The sequence below is a fragment of the Aspergillus mulundensis genome, assembly GCF_003369625.1.
Source record: "Aspergillus mulundensis strain DSM 5745 chromosome Unknown scaffold_5, whole genome shotgun sequence".
NCBI lineage: Eukaryota > Fungi > Ascomycota > Eurotiomycetes > Eurotiales > Aspergillaceae > Aspergillus > Aspergillus mulundensis.
In genome coordinates this window covers 929,972-943,363 of record NW_020797893.1, presented here as the reverse complement: position 1 = coordinate 943,363, position 13,392 = coordinate 929,972, and the positions used below count along the sequence as shown (strand labels likewise).

General features: G+C 50.8%; 5 protein-coding genes across 5 annotated transcripts; 3 read left to right on the top strand and 2 right to left on the bottom strand.

Annotated features, from left to right (window-relative positions):
* Window positions 1-1,209: 1,209 nt before the first annotated feature.
* Window positions 1,210-5,373, top strand: mdr1 (ABC multidrug transporter Mdr1; the record flags this gene model as incomplete). Its single annotated transcript, XM_026747672.1, has 3 exons — window positions 1,210-1,614; window positions 1,669-4,958; window positions 5,016-5,373. 3 exons carry the CDS (start codon window positions 1,210-1,212, stop codon window positions 5,371-5,373), a joined length of 4,053 nt encoding a protein of 1,350 aa, XP_026603504.1.
* Window positions 5,374-5,921: 548 nt separating this feature from the next.
* Window positions 5,922-6,141, bottom strand: DSM5745_05655 (uncharacterized protein; the record flags this gene model as incomplete). Its single annotated transcript, XM_026747671.1, has 2 exons — window positions 5,922-6,011; window positions 6,070-6,141. The coding sequence occupies 2 exons, from the start codon at window positions 6,139-6,141 to the stop codon at window positions 5,922-5,924; spliced, it is 162 nt and encodes a 53-aa protein (XP_026603503.1).
* A 390-nt stretch (window positions 6,142-6,531) lies between these two features.
* Window positions 6,532-8,293, top strand: DSM5745_05654 (Ytp1 family protein; the record flags this gene model as incomplete). Its single annotated transcript, XM_026747670.1, has 5 exons — window positions 6,532-6,651; window positions 6,715-6,792; window positions 6,849-7,691; window positions 7,761-7,890; window positions 7,944-8,293. 5 exons carry the CDS (start codon window positions 6,532-6,534, stop codon window positions 8,291-8,293), a joined length of 1,521 nt encoding a protein of 506 aa, XP_026603502.1.
* Window positions 8,294-8,988: 695 nt separating this feature from the next.
* On the bottom strand, window positions 8,989-10,280 carry DSM5745_05653 (E1 ubiquitin-activating protein AOS1; the record flags this gene model as incomplete). Its single annotated transcript, XM_026747669.1, has 3 exons — window positions 8,989-10,066; window positions 10,129-10,186; window positions 10,250-10,280. 3 exons carry the CDS (start codon window positions 10,278-10,280, stop codon window positions 8,989-8,991), a joined length of 1,167 nt encoding a protein of 388 aa, XP_026603501.1.
* Window positions 10,281-11,681: 1,401 nt separating this feature from the next.
* Window positions 11,682-13,088, top strand: DSM5745_05652 (uncharacterized protein; the record flags this gene model as incomplete). Its single annotated transcript, XM_026747668.1, has 3 exons — window positions 11,682-12,022; window positions 12,079-12,891; window positions 12,965-13,088. The coding sequence occupies 3 exons, from the start codon at window positions 11,682-11,684 to the stop codon at window positions 13,086-13,088; spliced, it is 1,278 nt and encodes a 425-aa protein (XP_026603500.1).
* Window positions 13,089-13,392: the final 304 nt, after the last annotated feature.

Sequence of the window (13,392 nt, the reverse complement as noted above, 5' to 3'; positions counted from 1 at the left end):
GGGTGGAGGCCAGGGTGTCAACGTCAAGACTTGAGCTTAAGGGTCGCGAAAGCAACAGCCATAGGTGATGCGACTTATGAGATTCATAATTCTGCGTCGACAAGCATTTCTGCGCTAAGACGGGAATAGCAATTATTCTCCGCCATTTTCCTTCGCGGGATCAGGGACCCAGCAGGCTCCAAGATGCGAAGTTGCGAACGAACACTACTGTGGCCGCGTAACCAAGGATCGCCAAAGCGGACGTCAGTTTCGCATCAAGCTTTGTCTGGAGGAAAACTCGGGCTCGGGCATCGCAAGGGCGGTTGATAATCCAGCCATTGTCGAGGCGGCGAAGATAATCAGATGCAACGTTCCAGGAATGTAGTCCAACCATGTACGCCCCGTGGAACCAAGGGTGACTGTCTTATCTACATGGCAGCTGCAATGAGCATAGCTTCAGGCAGCTCTTCTATGCGACGCTAGACGATAAGACCAGTGAGTCAGTGACTCAGTCCATCAATGCAATTATCCGAAACAGGACCCCGCGTTCAAACAAAAAAAGCAGCAAGGGATCTGATAGGGTCCGGTCTTCTGGAAACAATGGAAGGCTGACGCCAAGTTATGACCTGCTTGTACTCTGTAGTATACCTTTCCCGAGACAGACCCCGACTGCGACCAGGCAACCAAAACACCATTTGTTGTTGAACATTTAGCAGAGGGTGGAGATAGAGGTACCTGCTCGGGGGTTGTAATCCCCGATCGACAGGCTCCATCTTGAAGGATTGCAGGATGAGTGTTCGCTTGCACAAGGATCTCGGGAAGTTGGGGCTCCGATGATCCAGTCTAGCCAAAGTGGGCATCCATGTAGTCAAAAGCATTTAGTGACGACGGTCTGCCTCGCTGGCACGGGGTGCCTGGATCTTTTCTCTTCGCTTCCTCTGACATCTGTCCCCTATATTACCATCAAGGATTGCCCCCCTAATTCGCGCGATCCCCTTGATTGTTTTGCACTGATCGGACTCCGACTCCGACTCCGACTCCGCATCTCGTGAGGAGCAGCGACTATCCCGCCTTATATTCTTCAGGCTCAGACACCCTTATAGTTTGCAGAGACCTTCAGTGCTCGGACGTCTGTCGCGCGCAACAAACCCGACTCATGGAGTAAAATCCCGGGTCAGAACAGTCAACGCTATCTGAATCCGGCAGCATTCTGGGGCTCAGCCAAACGAGATGTCGCAACCAGAGACAAACCCTCTTGCGCCAGAGACCGCTGCGCGCGAGCCTGCTGAGGTCTCGAAGACACAGGAACAGACTTTCACGCCGCAGCCTACAAACGAAAAGCAAAAACCAAGCGATCTCTCCCCTCCATCCAGTACCACGGCCACTCCCGCAGACAAGGAGCACGGCCCTAAGTCGTCCTCCGGCAGCGATGCGGTCTCAGTCAACGAACTAGATGCGCTTATTGCTCACCTGCCTGAAGAAGAGAGACAAGTGTTGAAGACTCAGCTCGAAGAGAAAAAAGCCAGCATTTCCTTCTTCGGCCTTTGGCGATATGCTACCAAAGTCGACCTGCTTATTCTTGCAATCAGTGCCATATGCGCTATTGCGGCCGGTGCGGCCTTGCCTCTATTTACAGTACGTACTGAATCTCACATGGCGCTCAAGGAGCCCGCGGCTAATTGACTTTAGATTCTCTTCGGTTCCCTAGCAAATTCTTTCAAAAACATAATGCAATACGAGGTTTCGTACGACGAATTCTATGACGATTTGACCAAAAATGTTCTATATTTCGTGTACCTCGGTATTGGCGAGTTTGTCACCGTTTATGTCAGTACTGTCGGCTTCATCTATACGGGAGAACACGCCACCCAAAAGATCCGCGAACATTACCTTGAGTCCATCTTGCGACAGAACATCGGCTATTTTGATAAGCTGGGTGCTGGAGAAGTGACAACCCGTATCACGGCCGATACAAACCTCATCCAGGATGGCGTTTCGGAGAAAGTTGGTCTCACCTTGACTGCCCTGGCCACCTTCGTGACCGCATTCATCATCGCCTACGTCAAATACTGGAAGCTGGCCTTGATTTGCAGCTCAACAATCGTTGCCCTTGTCCTTACCATGGGTGGTGGATCACAGTTCATCATCAAATACAGCAAAAAGTCGCTCGACAGCTACGGTGCCGGCGGTACAGTTGCTGAAGAGGTGATCAGCTCCATCAGGAATGCCACAGCGTTTGGTACACAGGACAAACTCGCGAAGCAGTATGAAGTCCACCTGGACGAGGCTGAAAAATGGGGAACTAAGAACCAGGTCGTCATGGGTTTCATGATCGGCGCGATGTTTGGCCTGATGTTCTCGAACTACGGTCTTGGTTTCTGGATGGGTTCGCGTTTCCTGGTGGATGGCGCAGTCGACGTGGGTGATGTTCTGACAGTCCTCATGGCCATCTTGATCGGTTCATTCTCGTTGGGAAATGTCAGTCCGAATGCTCAAGCATTCACAAACGCTGTAGCTGCGGCCGCAAAGATTTTCGGAACCATTGATCGCCAGTCCCCCTTGGATCCATACTCAGATGAAGGAGAGATCCTCGACAACTTTGAGGGCCACATTGAGTTACGCAATATCAAGCAGATCTACCCGTCCAGACCCGAAGTTACTGTCATGGAGGACGTTTCTCTGTCAATGCCCGCCGGGAAAACGACTGCGTTAGTCGGACCTTCTGGCTCTGGAAAGAGTACAGTTGTCGGTCTAGTTGAGCGTTTCTACATCCCTGTTCGGGGTACAGTCTTGTTGGATGGCCATGACATCAAGGATCTCAATCTCCGCTGGCTCCGTCAACAAATCTCTTTGGTCAGCCAGGAGCCTGTTCTTTTTGGCACAACGATCTATAAGAATATTAGACACGGTATCATTGGCACAAAATACGAGAAAGAACCCGAAGACAAGATCCGGGAACTCATCGAGAACGCGGCAAGAATGGCTAACGCTCATGACTTCATTACCGCCTTGCCCGAGGGGTATGAGACAAATGTCGGCCAGCGCGGCTTTCTCCTTTCAGGAGGTCAGAAACAGCGTATTGCAATCGCCCGTGCCGTTGTCAGTGACCCGAAGATCCTCCTCCTTGATGAAGCTACATCTGCCTTGGACACCAAATCGGAAGGCGTTGTTCAAGCGGCTTTGGAGAGGGCAGCCGAAGGCCGAACGACTATCGTGATTGCTCATCGTCTTTCCACAATTAAGACAGCACACAACATTGTGGTTTTGGTTGACGGCAAAATTGCTGAACAAGGAACTCACGATGAACTGGTTGACCGTGGGGGCGCTTATCACAGGCTTGTGGAGGCGCAGCGTATAAACGAGCAGAAGGAGGCTGAAGCTATGGATCAAGAGGACGGCGACGCTGATGATCTCACCAGTGCGGACATTGCCAAAATCAAAACTGCGTCCAGCGAGTCTTCCGAACTCAACGAGAAGTCTACGACCATTGACCGCACCGGCACCCACAAGTCGATTTCCAGCGCCATTCTGTCCAAGAGGCCGCCCGAAACAGCTCCTAAATATTCGCTATGGAACCTGCTCAAATTCATTGCTTCCTTCAATCGGCCTGAAATTCCGCACATGATCATCGGACTCGTCTTCTCAGTCTTGGCCGGTGGTGGTCAACCCACACAAGCCGTGCTATATTCCAAAGCCATTAGCACCCTCGCGCTCCCCGAATCACAATATGGCAAGCTCCGCCACGACGCGAACTTTTGGTCACTGATGTTCTTTGTTGTTGGTATCGTTCAGTTTATAACGCAATCAACCAGCGGCGCTGCGTTTGCTGTATGCTCTGAGAGACTCATTCGTCGCGCGAGAAGCACGGCCTTCCGGACGTTACTCCGTCAAGACATTGCTTTCTTCGACAAGGAAGAGAATAGCACCGGCGCCTTGACCTCCTTCCTATCCACCGAGACTAAGCATCTTTCTGGAGTCAGCGGCGTGACACTAGGCACGATCTTAATGACTTCCACTACCCTGGGAGCCGCAATCATCATCGCCCTGTCGATTGGTTGGAAATTAGCCTTGGTCTGCATTTCAGTTGTGCCAGTTCTCCTTGCATGCGGTTTCTACCGATTCTACATGCTAGCCCAGTTTCAGTCACGATCCAAGCTCGCCTATGAAGGTTCCGCAAATTTTGCCTGCGAGGCTACATCATCTATTCGCACTGTTGCATCGTTAACTCGAGAAATGGATGTCTGGAACATCTACCACGCCCAACTTGACGCACAAGGCAGGGCCAGTTTAATCTCTATCTTGAAATCATCCCTGCTATATGCCTCGTCGCAGGCGCTTGTTTTCTTCTGTGTTGCGCTCGGTTTTTGGTACGGAGGAACCCTTCTCGGCCACCACGAGTATGACATGTTCCGCTTCTTTGTATGCTTCTCTGAAATTCTTTTCGGTGCTCAATCCGCGGGCACCGTCTTTTCTTTTGCGCCAGACATGGGCAAGGCAAAGAATGCGGCAGCCGAATTTCGACGATTGTTTGACAGAAAGCCACAGATTGACAACTGGTCCGAAGAGGGCGAGAAGCTCGAAACGGTGGAGGGTGAAATCGAATTCAAAGGCGTGCACTTCAGATACCCGACTCGCCCTGAGCAGCCTGTCCTCCGTGGCTTGAACCTGACCGTGAAGCCCGGACAATATGTTGCGCTTGTCGGACCTAGCGGTTGCGGCAAAAGTACTACCATTGCACTTCTAGAGCGCTTTTACGATGCAATCGCCGGAGAGATCCTTGTTGACGGAAAAAACATTAGCAAACTAAACATCAACTCCTACCGCAGCTTCTTGTCCCTGGTCAGCCAAGAGCCGACTCTCTACCAGGGCACTATCAAGGAGAATATCTTGCTCGGTATTGTGGAGGACGATGTGCCTGAAGAGTTCTTGATCAAGGCTTGCAAGGAGGCCAATATCTACGACTTCATTATGTCACTGCCGTAAGTTCTCACTCTACTCATCTTTCCTATAGCTTGTCCGCTAACATATAGTAACAGTGAGGGATTCAATACCGTTGTTGGAAGTAAAGGCGGCATGTTGTCAGGTGGTCAAAAGCAACGTGTAGCCATTGCCCGAGCGCTACTTCGTGATCCTAAAATCCTACTTCTCGACGAAGCCACGTCAGCCCTGGACTCCGAGTCAGAAAAGGTCGTCCAGGCCGCTCTGGATGCTGCTGCCCGCGGTCGAACCACAATCGCTGTCGCACATCGTCTTAGTACGATTCAAAAAGCGGATGTTATCTACGTCTTCGACCAAGGCAAGATCGTCGAGAGTGGAACTCACAGCGAACTGGTCCAAAAGAAGGGTCGGTACTACGAGTTGGTCAACTTGCAAAGCTTAGGCAAGGGTCATTAATCGCGCTCGTACGGAGTACTAATCTTCCCATTTACATTCTTGCATATATCCCTTCGATTTTTTTTTTGATAATGTCCTATGGACTTTTTAGCATCTACTTTCTCTCTTAATCTTTGTTTAGATTTCTTGAGTTCTTTGGCCTGGTCGTTTGTGATGTTCATTTATTAGATCTCATGTCTTGGATATCGGACAGACTCTCTTCTCTACCTATGTATTATAGATGAGATGAGAACAAAACAAAGGCACTCCATACTCCACAACTCCCGGTATCGCTGGCAAGCGTAGACATTCCTCGCTTTTCATCATGGTTGCCTTTCAATCAATCCTTCACACCCACCCCAAACTCCTTCTGCACATCAATCTGCCTCACTCCACGTGCATCAGCAATCAGCCCCATCAGCCCCTGTCCGGTATCCTTGATCTCGTTATACTCGTGCAGTAACCGGATATGCCGCTTTACCGTCTCCGATGGGTCATTCCTAGCGCAATTGAGTGAGCTTTCGGCTTAGGGGCAGTCAAGGTCACATTGACAAAACTTTGAATGTAGCTTACTTTAACTTGGTCCTTATCTCGGCGATTTGGATCTCGAGCTGCGCAGTTTGGGCCTCAAGGTCTGTTATTGATGCGCGGAGGGTTGCCTGAGTGAGTGCCGTCAGTCGGATGTTGGCCGAAAATACTTAATTAAGGTGGGCTTACGAGCTTCTTGTCTCTCTGGGAGTCCTGTTGAGGAGTACCGGCGCCTTGGTGTTTCCCTGGAGTTGCGGACATAGTTGTGTGGATGGATAAAGAGTTCTGGTGGGTTCCTTCGAGATGCAACTTTTGGTACTATGGCTTGAATTACTATGATCTCAAGGCACCCACGTAAGTTGCCACTAGCGGACCTACGGGCATAGATGAAGGGCCTAAAGCCATTGGAATAGTCATGTCCGTTGGATTTGATTGGAAGGTTGATAGTTTGGACCTTCTTGTAACTTTGTACCTGATTTATGCTATAGAAAGAGTGGGCACGTGCAACCAATCCCAGCGGGTGTGATCTCCATTTCTCAGTCTCCGGTCCGCTTCCGATCGTTTCAATCAAAAGATTCGTCAGCCTACCCCATCTTCTCTTCCCTCATCCCCCTTCTTCTCTTCCTACAAACGTCCAGCGAGGAAGGCAAGATGTTGGGCGCTCTCCAGTTACGCGGGGTGCTTGGAGCCCTGCTTCTCATCTCCCCTGTCCTGGCTCACGGCGACCATGAACACGTCCCCGAAGGTGCCGGTGTCTCCGAAGACCCTATTGTATGATGCCTCATCTTAACCGATCTCGACTCCGCGCAGGCTGACACAGTCTGAAATATCCAGGACTCGACATTATGGATTCATATGATTCTCATGGGATTGTCCTTTGGGATTATCTTCCCCTTGGGCATGGTACTCGGTGTATGTCTCTCGAATCAGGCCGTCGCGAATCTCGTTCTGACTCTCCGGCCTCATAGATTATTCGGTCACGATGGCACGTCCCTGTCCAGGTTATCGGAACCGCTATCGCCATTGTTGCGTACTTCCTTGGCCATGCGCATAAGGGCCGCCAATTCGCGAAGAACGTTCACGCCTCGTTCGCAAACTGGCTGATGTTCTTCTTAGCCGCGCAAGTTATTCTCGGGATTTATCTTAAGCTACACATCGAAAGGGGTATTCTTGGGAAGTTCCGGAAGGTCCTCGTTGTCCTCCACGGCATCCTCGGCAAGGCGATGCCGATTCTGAGCTGGGTACAGATGCTGTTCGGGGGGATCACTTCGTTGGGATTCTGTCGTGATGACCATCTCGGACAGTGCTTGGCCCACTTTATCATGGGCAGTGCTTTTATCGCCTACGGCATCCTGCTTACTATTTTGCTGCTTGTCGGCCAGTACTGGCTGCGCCGCACCGGCCGCAGCCAGGAGTTTTTCGACTCTCTGGTTATTGCGGCGTGGGGTTGTGTCAACACCTTCACGGAACATCGGTGGGGCGGGCCTTGGGTTCATAACGATCTCCAACACACTACTATGGGTATCGTCTGGTGGTGTGCTGGTCTGTTGGGTATCTGGCTGAGCCGGAAGCGAAACGGCCGACCCAAGAGGAATCTTATCCCGGCTATCGTTATTCTTCTTACGGGTTATGCCATGTCCGGTCATCCGCAGCACTCAATGATCAGCACCATGGTTCATACCATTTTTGGCTACACGTTGATGGCGGCTGGTTTGACTCGAATCATTGAGATCTCCTTCGTGCTGAGGGACAGGAGCAGTGTGAACGCAGATGGCTCGGATCCTAACAGCTTCCAGTACTTGACGCCTTTCGTAAGTTGAACCTCCTGCCTTAGCCTTGGCATACTCAAAAAGCAAGCCCTAACGATAACTTCCGTGCAGCTACTATATGCCTCCGGATTCCTCTTCATGGGCGCCACTGAGGAGCAGATGATGCTTCTTGAAAACGCCGGAGTCACGCACGTCTCGTACATCCTTATCCTCTACAGCATTGCGTTCATCCTCTTCCTATGTTTGTCACCTTCGCATCTACTCAACTCAAAAGCACGACTAACCTCTCTTCAGTCGTAAACATTCTCCTCCACATCTATGCCGTCCATGCCTGGCCCGAATCCGCAGACCCTGCAGCCCCTTCCCACTCCCGCACCAGCACCGACCAGGTTCCCTCCGGCTCTATTGCCCTTCCGAACGGGCCCGGCAGCAGCCGATTCACGCACATGAATGGCCACGCCCGCTCCCCCTCTGAAGCGCAGCGCATCCAAGACGCCGAGACCTTCGAGCTCCAGGGTCTTATCTCAGATGAGGAAGAAGATGAGGATAAGGTTCCGCCTTATGAGGGAAGGAGAAATGGCCCTGGCCCGAGGAAGCCTGAAGATGAGGAGAGTGCGCCGCTCTTCAGGAAAGACCGGGATTAAGAGTAGGTCCGATTATTGAGAAGTGGCTTAGACTCTTACAGTATATATGGTGATTGGGTCTTGCCTTCTTGGGTGTTTTGGGATTTGATGAAACACTCTTCGTTCATACAAATTTAATGTATATCCGGCTTTCACTTTTCTTTCATGGATTCCCGGCGAATGGCGTTGAGATGGGTTGCTTTGGTAGCTTACCTGTTTTTTTTTTTTTGCTTGCTTCTTGAAGCATATACTTATATCATATGGAACTAGGAGCTCGAAAAATTCAATTGAGATCTATCTCTTCAATCCCAGTCGATCCCTTGTATAGAGTACTGCGCATAAGTGGAGTTAGCCCTAACACGCGTCTATAATGTGCAGACACATGTGTTGAAACCCCCAAAGCGTTCTTTGCGCAATGCGCTGTGGTTGATGTTGAGCAACTGGAGAAGAAAAGGGGGGGAAATATGTCGGATCTCGAATTATCCTGAATCCTTCCTCGACTTATATCCAGTATTTGAGTCTATCATACAGTCATAAGTCCACTCCCAGCCCAGGTAGCCCCTGGTTCCGAACTTCTGACCGAAAGTGAGAAGAATATAAAAAAGATCCAAGGCTCCATTAAACCCAAAATAAATGGTGACCTCTCCTTGCCCTGTGTGAGGCCCCATTCTTCAAGCGTCACTCAGAGTCATAGAAGACGGCTTCAAGCTGGGGATCTACGACAGTCCAACGGGCGGGTGGCCATTTCCTACGCCCGGCTGACCATTCAGTGGGATCGGGTTTGCAGCAGGAGGAACGGCTGCCATGGAATTTGCCATATCGATTGGGAAGAAAGGGTGCAGCGAATAGACAGGGGCGTCAATCTTCTCGCCATCAAACAGTTGTAGATTTTGGATAGGCTGCTCTCGGGCGCTCAGAACGTTTATTACGTCCTGGGCCAAGCGGCCTCCTACAAAGCTGGCTGTTGGACTTAATTCACTCCCCAGGTTCTGGAGGAATTTTCGCAAAAATTCCGAATCAAGTGTGCTCATATCAAGCTTGAGTTCCTGATGCGCAACCCCAGCTAACTTCGTGAATAATTCGAGATCTTGATGAGAAAGATTCGGCAGCCTGCCCTGGCTGAGTTTTTGAAACTCCCAGAGAGCTCGTAGACAACTCAAAAGTGGCGTCACTTGCTTTCTGCGGCGGGGTCGGGTAAATTCATCGGGAAGCGGTGACGTGTTTGCCAGGAGAAGAGGGTGGTATTTCTCCCTTTTCGTGACCATTTCAACGATTTTATCATTCTCCGTTTTGGGCGTGATGTTCAGTATAGTTCGAGTCGACGTCTCTTGACGTTGAGACTGAACGTTTGATTTGAACCGTTCGATCACGAAGTCGTGTTCGATGAGATCGGCAAAAACGAAGCCGTAAAATCCATGCAGGCCAGCTGCGTAGAACGGACGCCCGGCAACACGACAGGCTGAATTGATGGTATTGTACATGGCGAAATCAAGCTCAGTTGCAATCGTAATATCGAACTGCCCAAAGAATTCAGGCGGCTTGGTCGAGATGCCTTCGGCATCTGCGTAGACTTTAACCCGTTTGTTGTAGTCTCTAACTGCTGGGGCTGCAGCCTGAGCCCGGTTCTGGCCAATACAGTCCTGGTTTAAGAGAAACTGCGCCCCGAGGTCGTCTTCGGTAACGATCGCGTCGTCAATTATTGTCAAGCTCCCGATTCCTGCTAATACCAGGTTTTTGGCAACTTCGTTTGCGAGAGCCTTGAAGGTGATCAGGAGTATATTAGCGGATCGCAGTCTAGGAAGTTACGTTGCGCCATTAGCCAGTGATTCAGTACCTGGGCCGTTGGTGTCACTTACTTTTCCTGGGCCTTGACGCCCCAAAGTCGGATTTGACGATCGTACAGCGCGATTTCATCTATGGGGCGGACATGTCAGATATCACAAGCACATGATCAGTGTAGGCAGAGCCAGTACGTACCTGCGCTAATCGACTGATCTTGCGAATCCATAGTGACGAGCCGAAATTGGCCGGTTTAAGACACAGTGAGGAGTCGTCAAGGAAAGTTCTGTTGAATGGAAAAGGCGAGCAAGAGAAAATGACCTTCAGAAGGAGGGGGGATGTTATAGGCGCGGAGTCAACGCGGGGTGACGATGTCAAGCGAGGTGAGCAGCCGTTTGACTTCAGTTCCACTTCCGAAACACGGCGATTCGGCCTCTCAGCTATGCGACAGCAAGGTAAGAGAGTAACCCTCTGGACTGACGGTAAAAGTAACGTATCTCCTTGTACTGTAGCAAGAGCGGGGGAATGTGATAGAGGCTAGCGTCAGGGCGGGACGAGGATAGCACTGCAGCGTTGGACGAAGGAAGTCGATCGCCGAGGGGGGAAGAAGCGCGAGAGGAGCGAGAAGAGGGGCAGAGCAGACAATTGCGCATCACTCAATGTGTTACCACCATGCATGAAGCCAGCGAAGACGTCGAGCGACAAGAAGCGACTCTAGTCAAACTTCTAGAGTCTACTTGGTCTTCTCCGTACTGTTGTCCGGTTTCTCACGTGAGCGCAGATAAGCATCGCGATAGTACGGTATGCCCCAGAGCGTCATCAGCCAACTCTCCATCCACCTCGCTTCCTTCTCGCCTCTGCTCACCGTCATTTGCCGTTCTTTTGCTCGCAGCCGTTGATCGAGCCTCCTGCATCTGTCTACCGTGTACCCCGTATCGCCTGTTCGAAATCGACTCGCCTAATTCGCCCCGGTACAGTCCCCAGTCTCCGCCTTTCCCCCCTCTCCTATCACCGATCTTGGCCAGTCGAACTAACGGCGCCCCCGTTCCATAGGATGGTATGTCAGAAATGAACTATGCTCCATATTACGCTCGCGGCCGAGACCCTTTCTGCTAGCACATAGCGAATTTACCCAGACCTGCGTATGTTGACTTTTTGTCTTTTGGTCCGTCTCTAGTCGGGGAATTACGACTATCCTCCCGCTTCCCGTCGTACCGCCCGAGGAAGCAGACCCAGCGATCGTCCTCATCGACCGAACGCGAACCGCTTGCAGCATCTGCGCGATTTATTAAACACAGAGCGGAACAGGGACACTTCAGCACAAGCATTAGAGACTCTCAACCAAGAGCTAGAGGAGTCCCGCTCCGAACGGGCAAGAGGTCGATCTTCCTTTGAACAAACCAGAGCATACGTGGATCAGCAGATTCGGGATTTACAACGAGAGCGGGGTATCAGAGAAGCTCGTACTTATGGTGCGGGCTTGGATCCTGGAAATCGGTTACAGAGATTACAAGACCTCAATGCAATAAGGTACCGTGGCTTGAGAGGTAGCAATCAATTTGGCCGGGGTCGGAGGAATCGCGAGTCTATCCTTGATCAACCTGTTCCTCGTATAGATATCCCGTCTACAATGCCTCTGGAATCCGATCATGATCATGAAATGGACCAATCGAGAGTCAAACGCAGAAAGCTTGACTCGGATGATAACCGAGAGGGCCTACAATCTTTGAAATATGGTCAATATGGGCAAGTCGTGCCTGGGGCCTTGAAGATGGAGCTGGCCAGTTGTGATGGGGGCACATATCCGCCTGTTTGTGAAACCTCAGGGCCAGAGAACATTCTTTCGAATGACTCGTCCGTGTATTGTACGAAATCAGACCGCTGCAACCTGATCTTGAAGCATCGTGGGGAGACTCCTTTCTGTTTAAAGAAGCTTGTCATCAAAGCGCCCAAATCTGGCTACGACGCTCCGTACGTTCAGCCCCCGGGGTAATCGTGTCTTGCTAACATGCGCGCTGCTCTACTAGGATCCAGGCAGGCATGGTGTTTGTTTCTATGTCGGCTGATGAGCTTCTCGCCCGAACTGCTCAATATCAAGTCCAATATGCTGATTCCCGTAGCCACCGCAGCCGTCGACGCAGGGGAATGCAACCGTCGGAAGAGTATTTGAATTCATATCGTGCTCCATTACAGACTCTAGAGCGGGCAGCTCTGACCAGCTTTGACTCTCTTTCTGATTCGGAAACGGACGCCGGTGAGGCTGCCAATGTTTCTTCTAATCAAACTACAGACCAGTCACCTGAATTTCGCGTCATTACGGAGTACGATGAACGCTCTGATGGTACTGAGCTTGACGGTCTGGCAAACAACTTCTCTGAACCCCAATTTTCGGATACCAGAAGACTAGATGAATCGCGAACCATGTACTCGATGTATCCATTGGAAGAGGATTTCCTTTGTTCGGATAGTGAGGACAGCAGCAGTGATGAAGACGAAAGCTCGGAGACCCGCTCCTACAACTCGCGACGGCGGGATCTGCAAAGACATGTACGGGCTTTGCGCCGTCAATACGCCATGGAACATGATGAACCACCTAGACGTCGACATAATCCGAACACGACAGAGGCCATTTCAACCATTCCACCACACATTCTAGGATCCGCTCAAACAGTACAACCACATATTTTACGAGTTTCACCACCTATTCCACCCAGCGGACTCTCGGCGCCGCGCTCTGTATCAGCGTCACACCCTCCAGGCGCCGGGTTATTGAAACCTCTCGCTCAATTTTTCATCAAACGACCCAAGAGTAGTGTCAGCCTCAAGTTCGATCCTCCTCCGTATGTTTTAGAATCCTGTTGTTGCGTTTCGCCGTCTCATTTCAGTTTGATCTAACTTCTTTCCGCGATATAGATCTGGTCGATACATCCTGATCAAACTTTGGAGTCCATACCATGCAGGTAACATAGACATCCAGAGTGTCATTGCCCATGGTTTTGCTGGACCAAGGTTCTTCCCTGCCGCTGCGCTGAGATGATTCCGCAGTACCCGCTGAGATGATTCCGCAGTACCTATCAAGGTTGATGCCATTTCACGGCATCTGTTCTACAGCCGGCTAACGTACTCGGGCGTCAGCCATTGACATTACTCGAATATCTGCTCCAAACCCAAGCGGGTTATGAGCACACCGTGTTATTATCTTATTTACAGGTTATGGAGCCGACATATTGTACGGAGCTCCTCTATAAAGTTGTAAGAGTAACGCTGCCGCAATGCATGGATACCACGGAGTTTTTCTACTCGCTGTATAATGTCGGCTAATAAGTCAATGGCCTTTATCC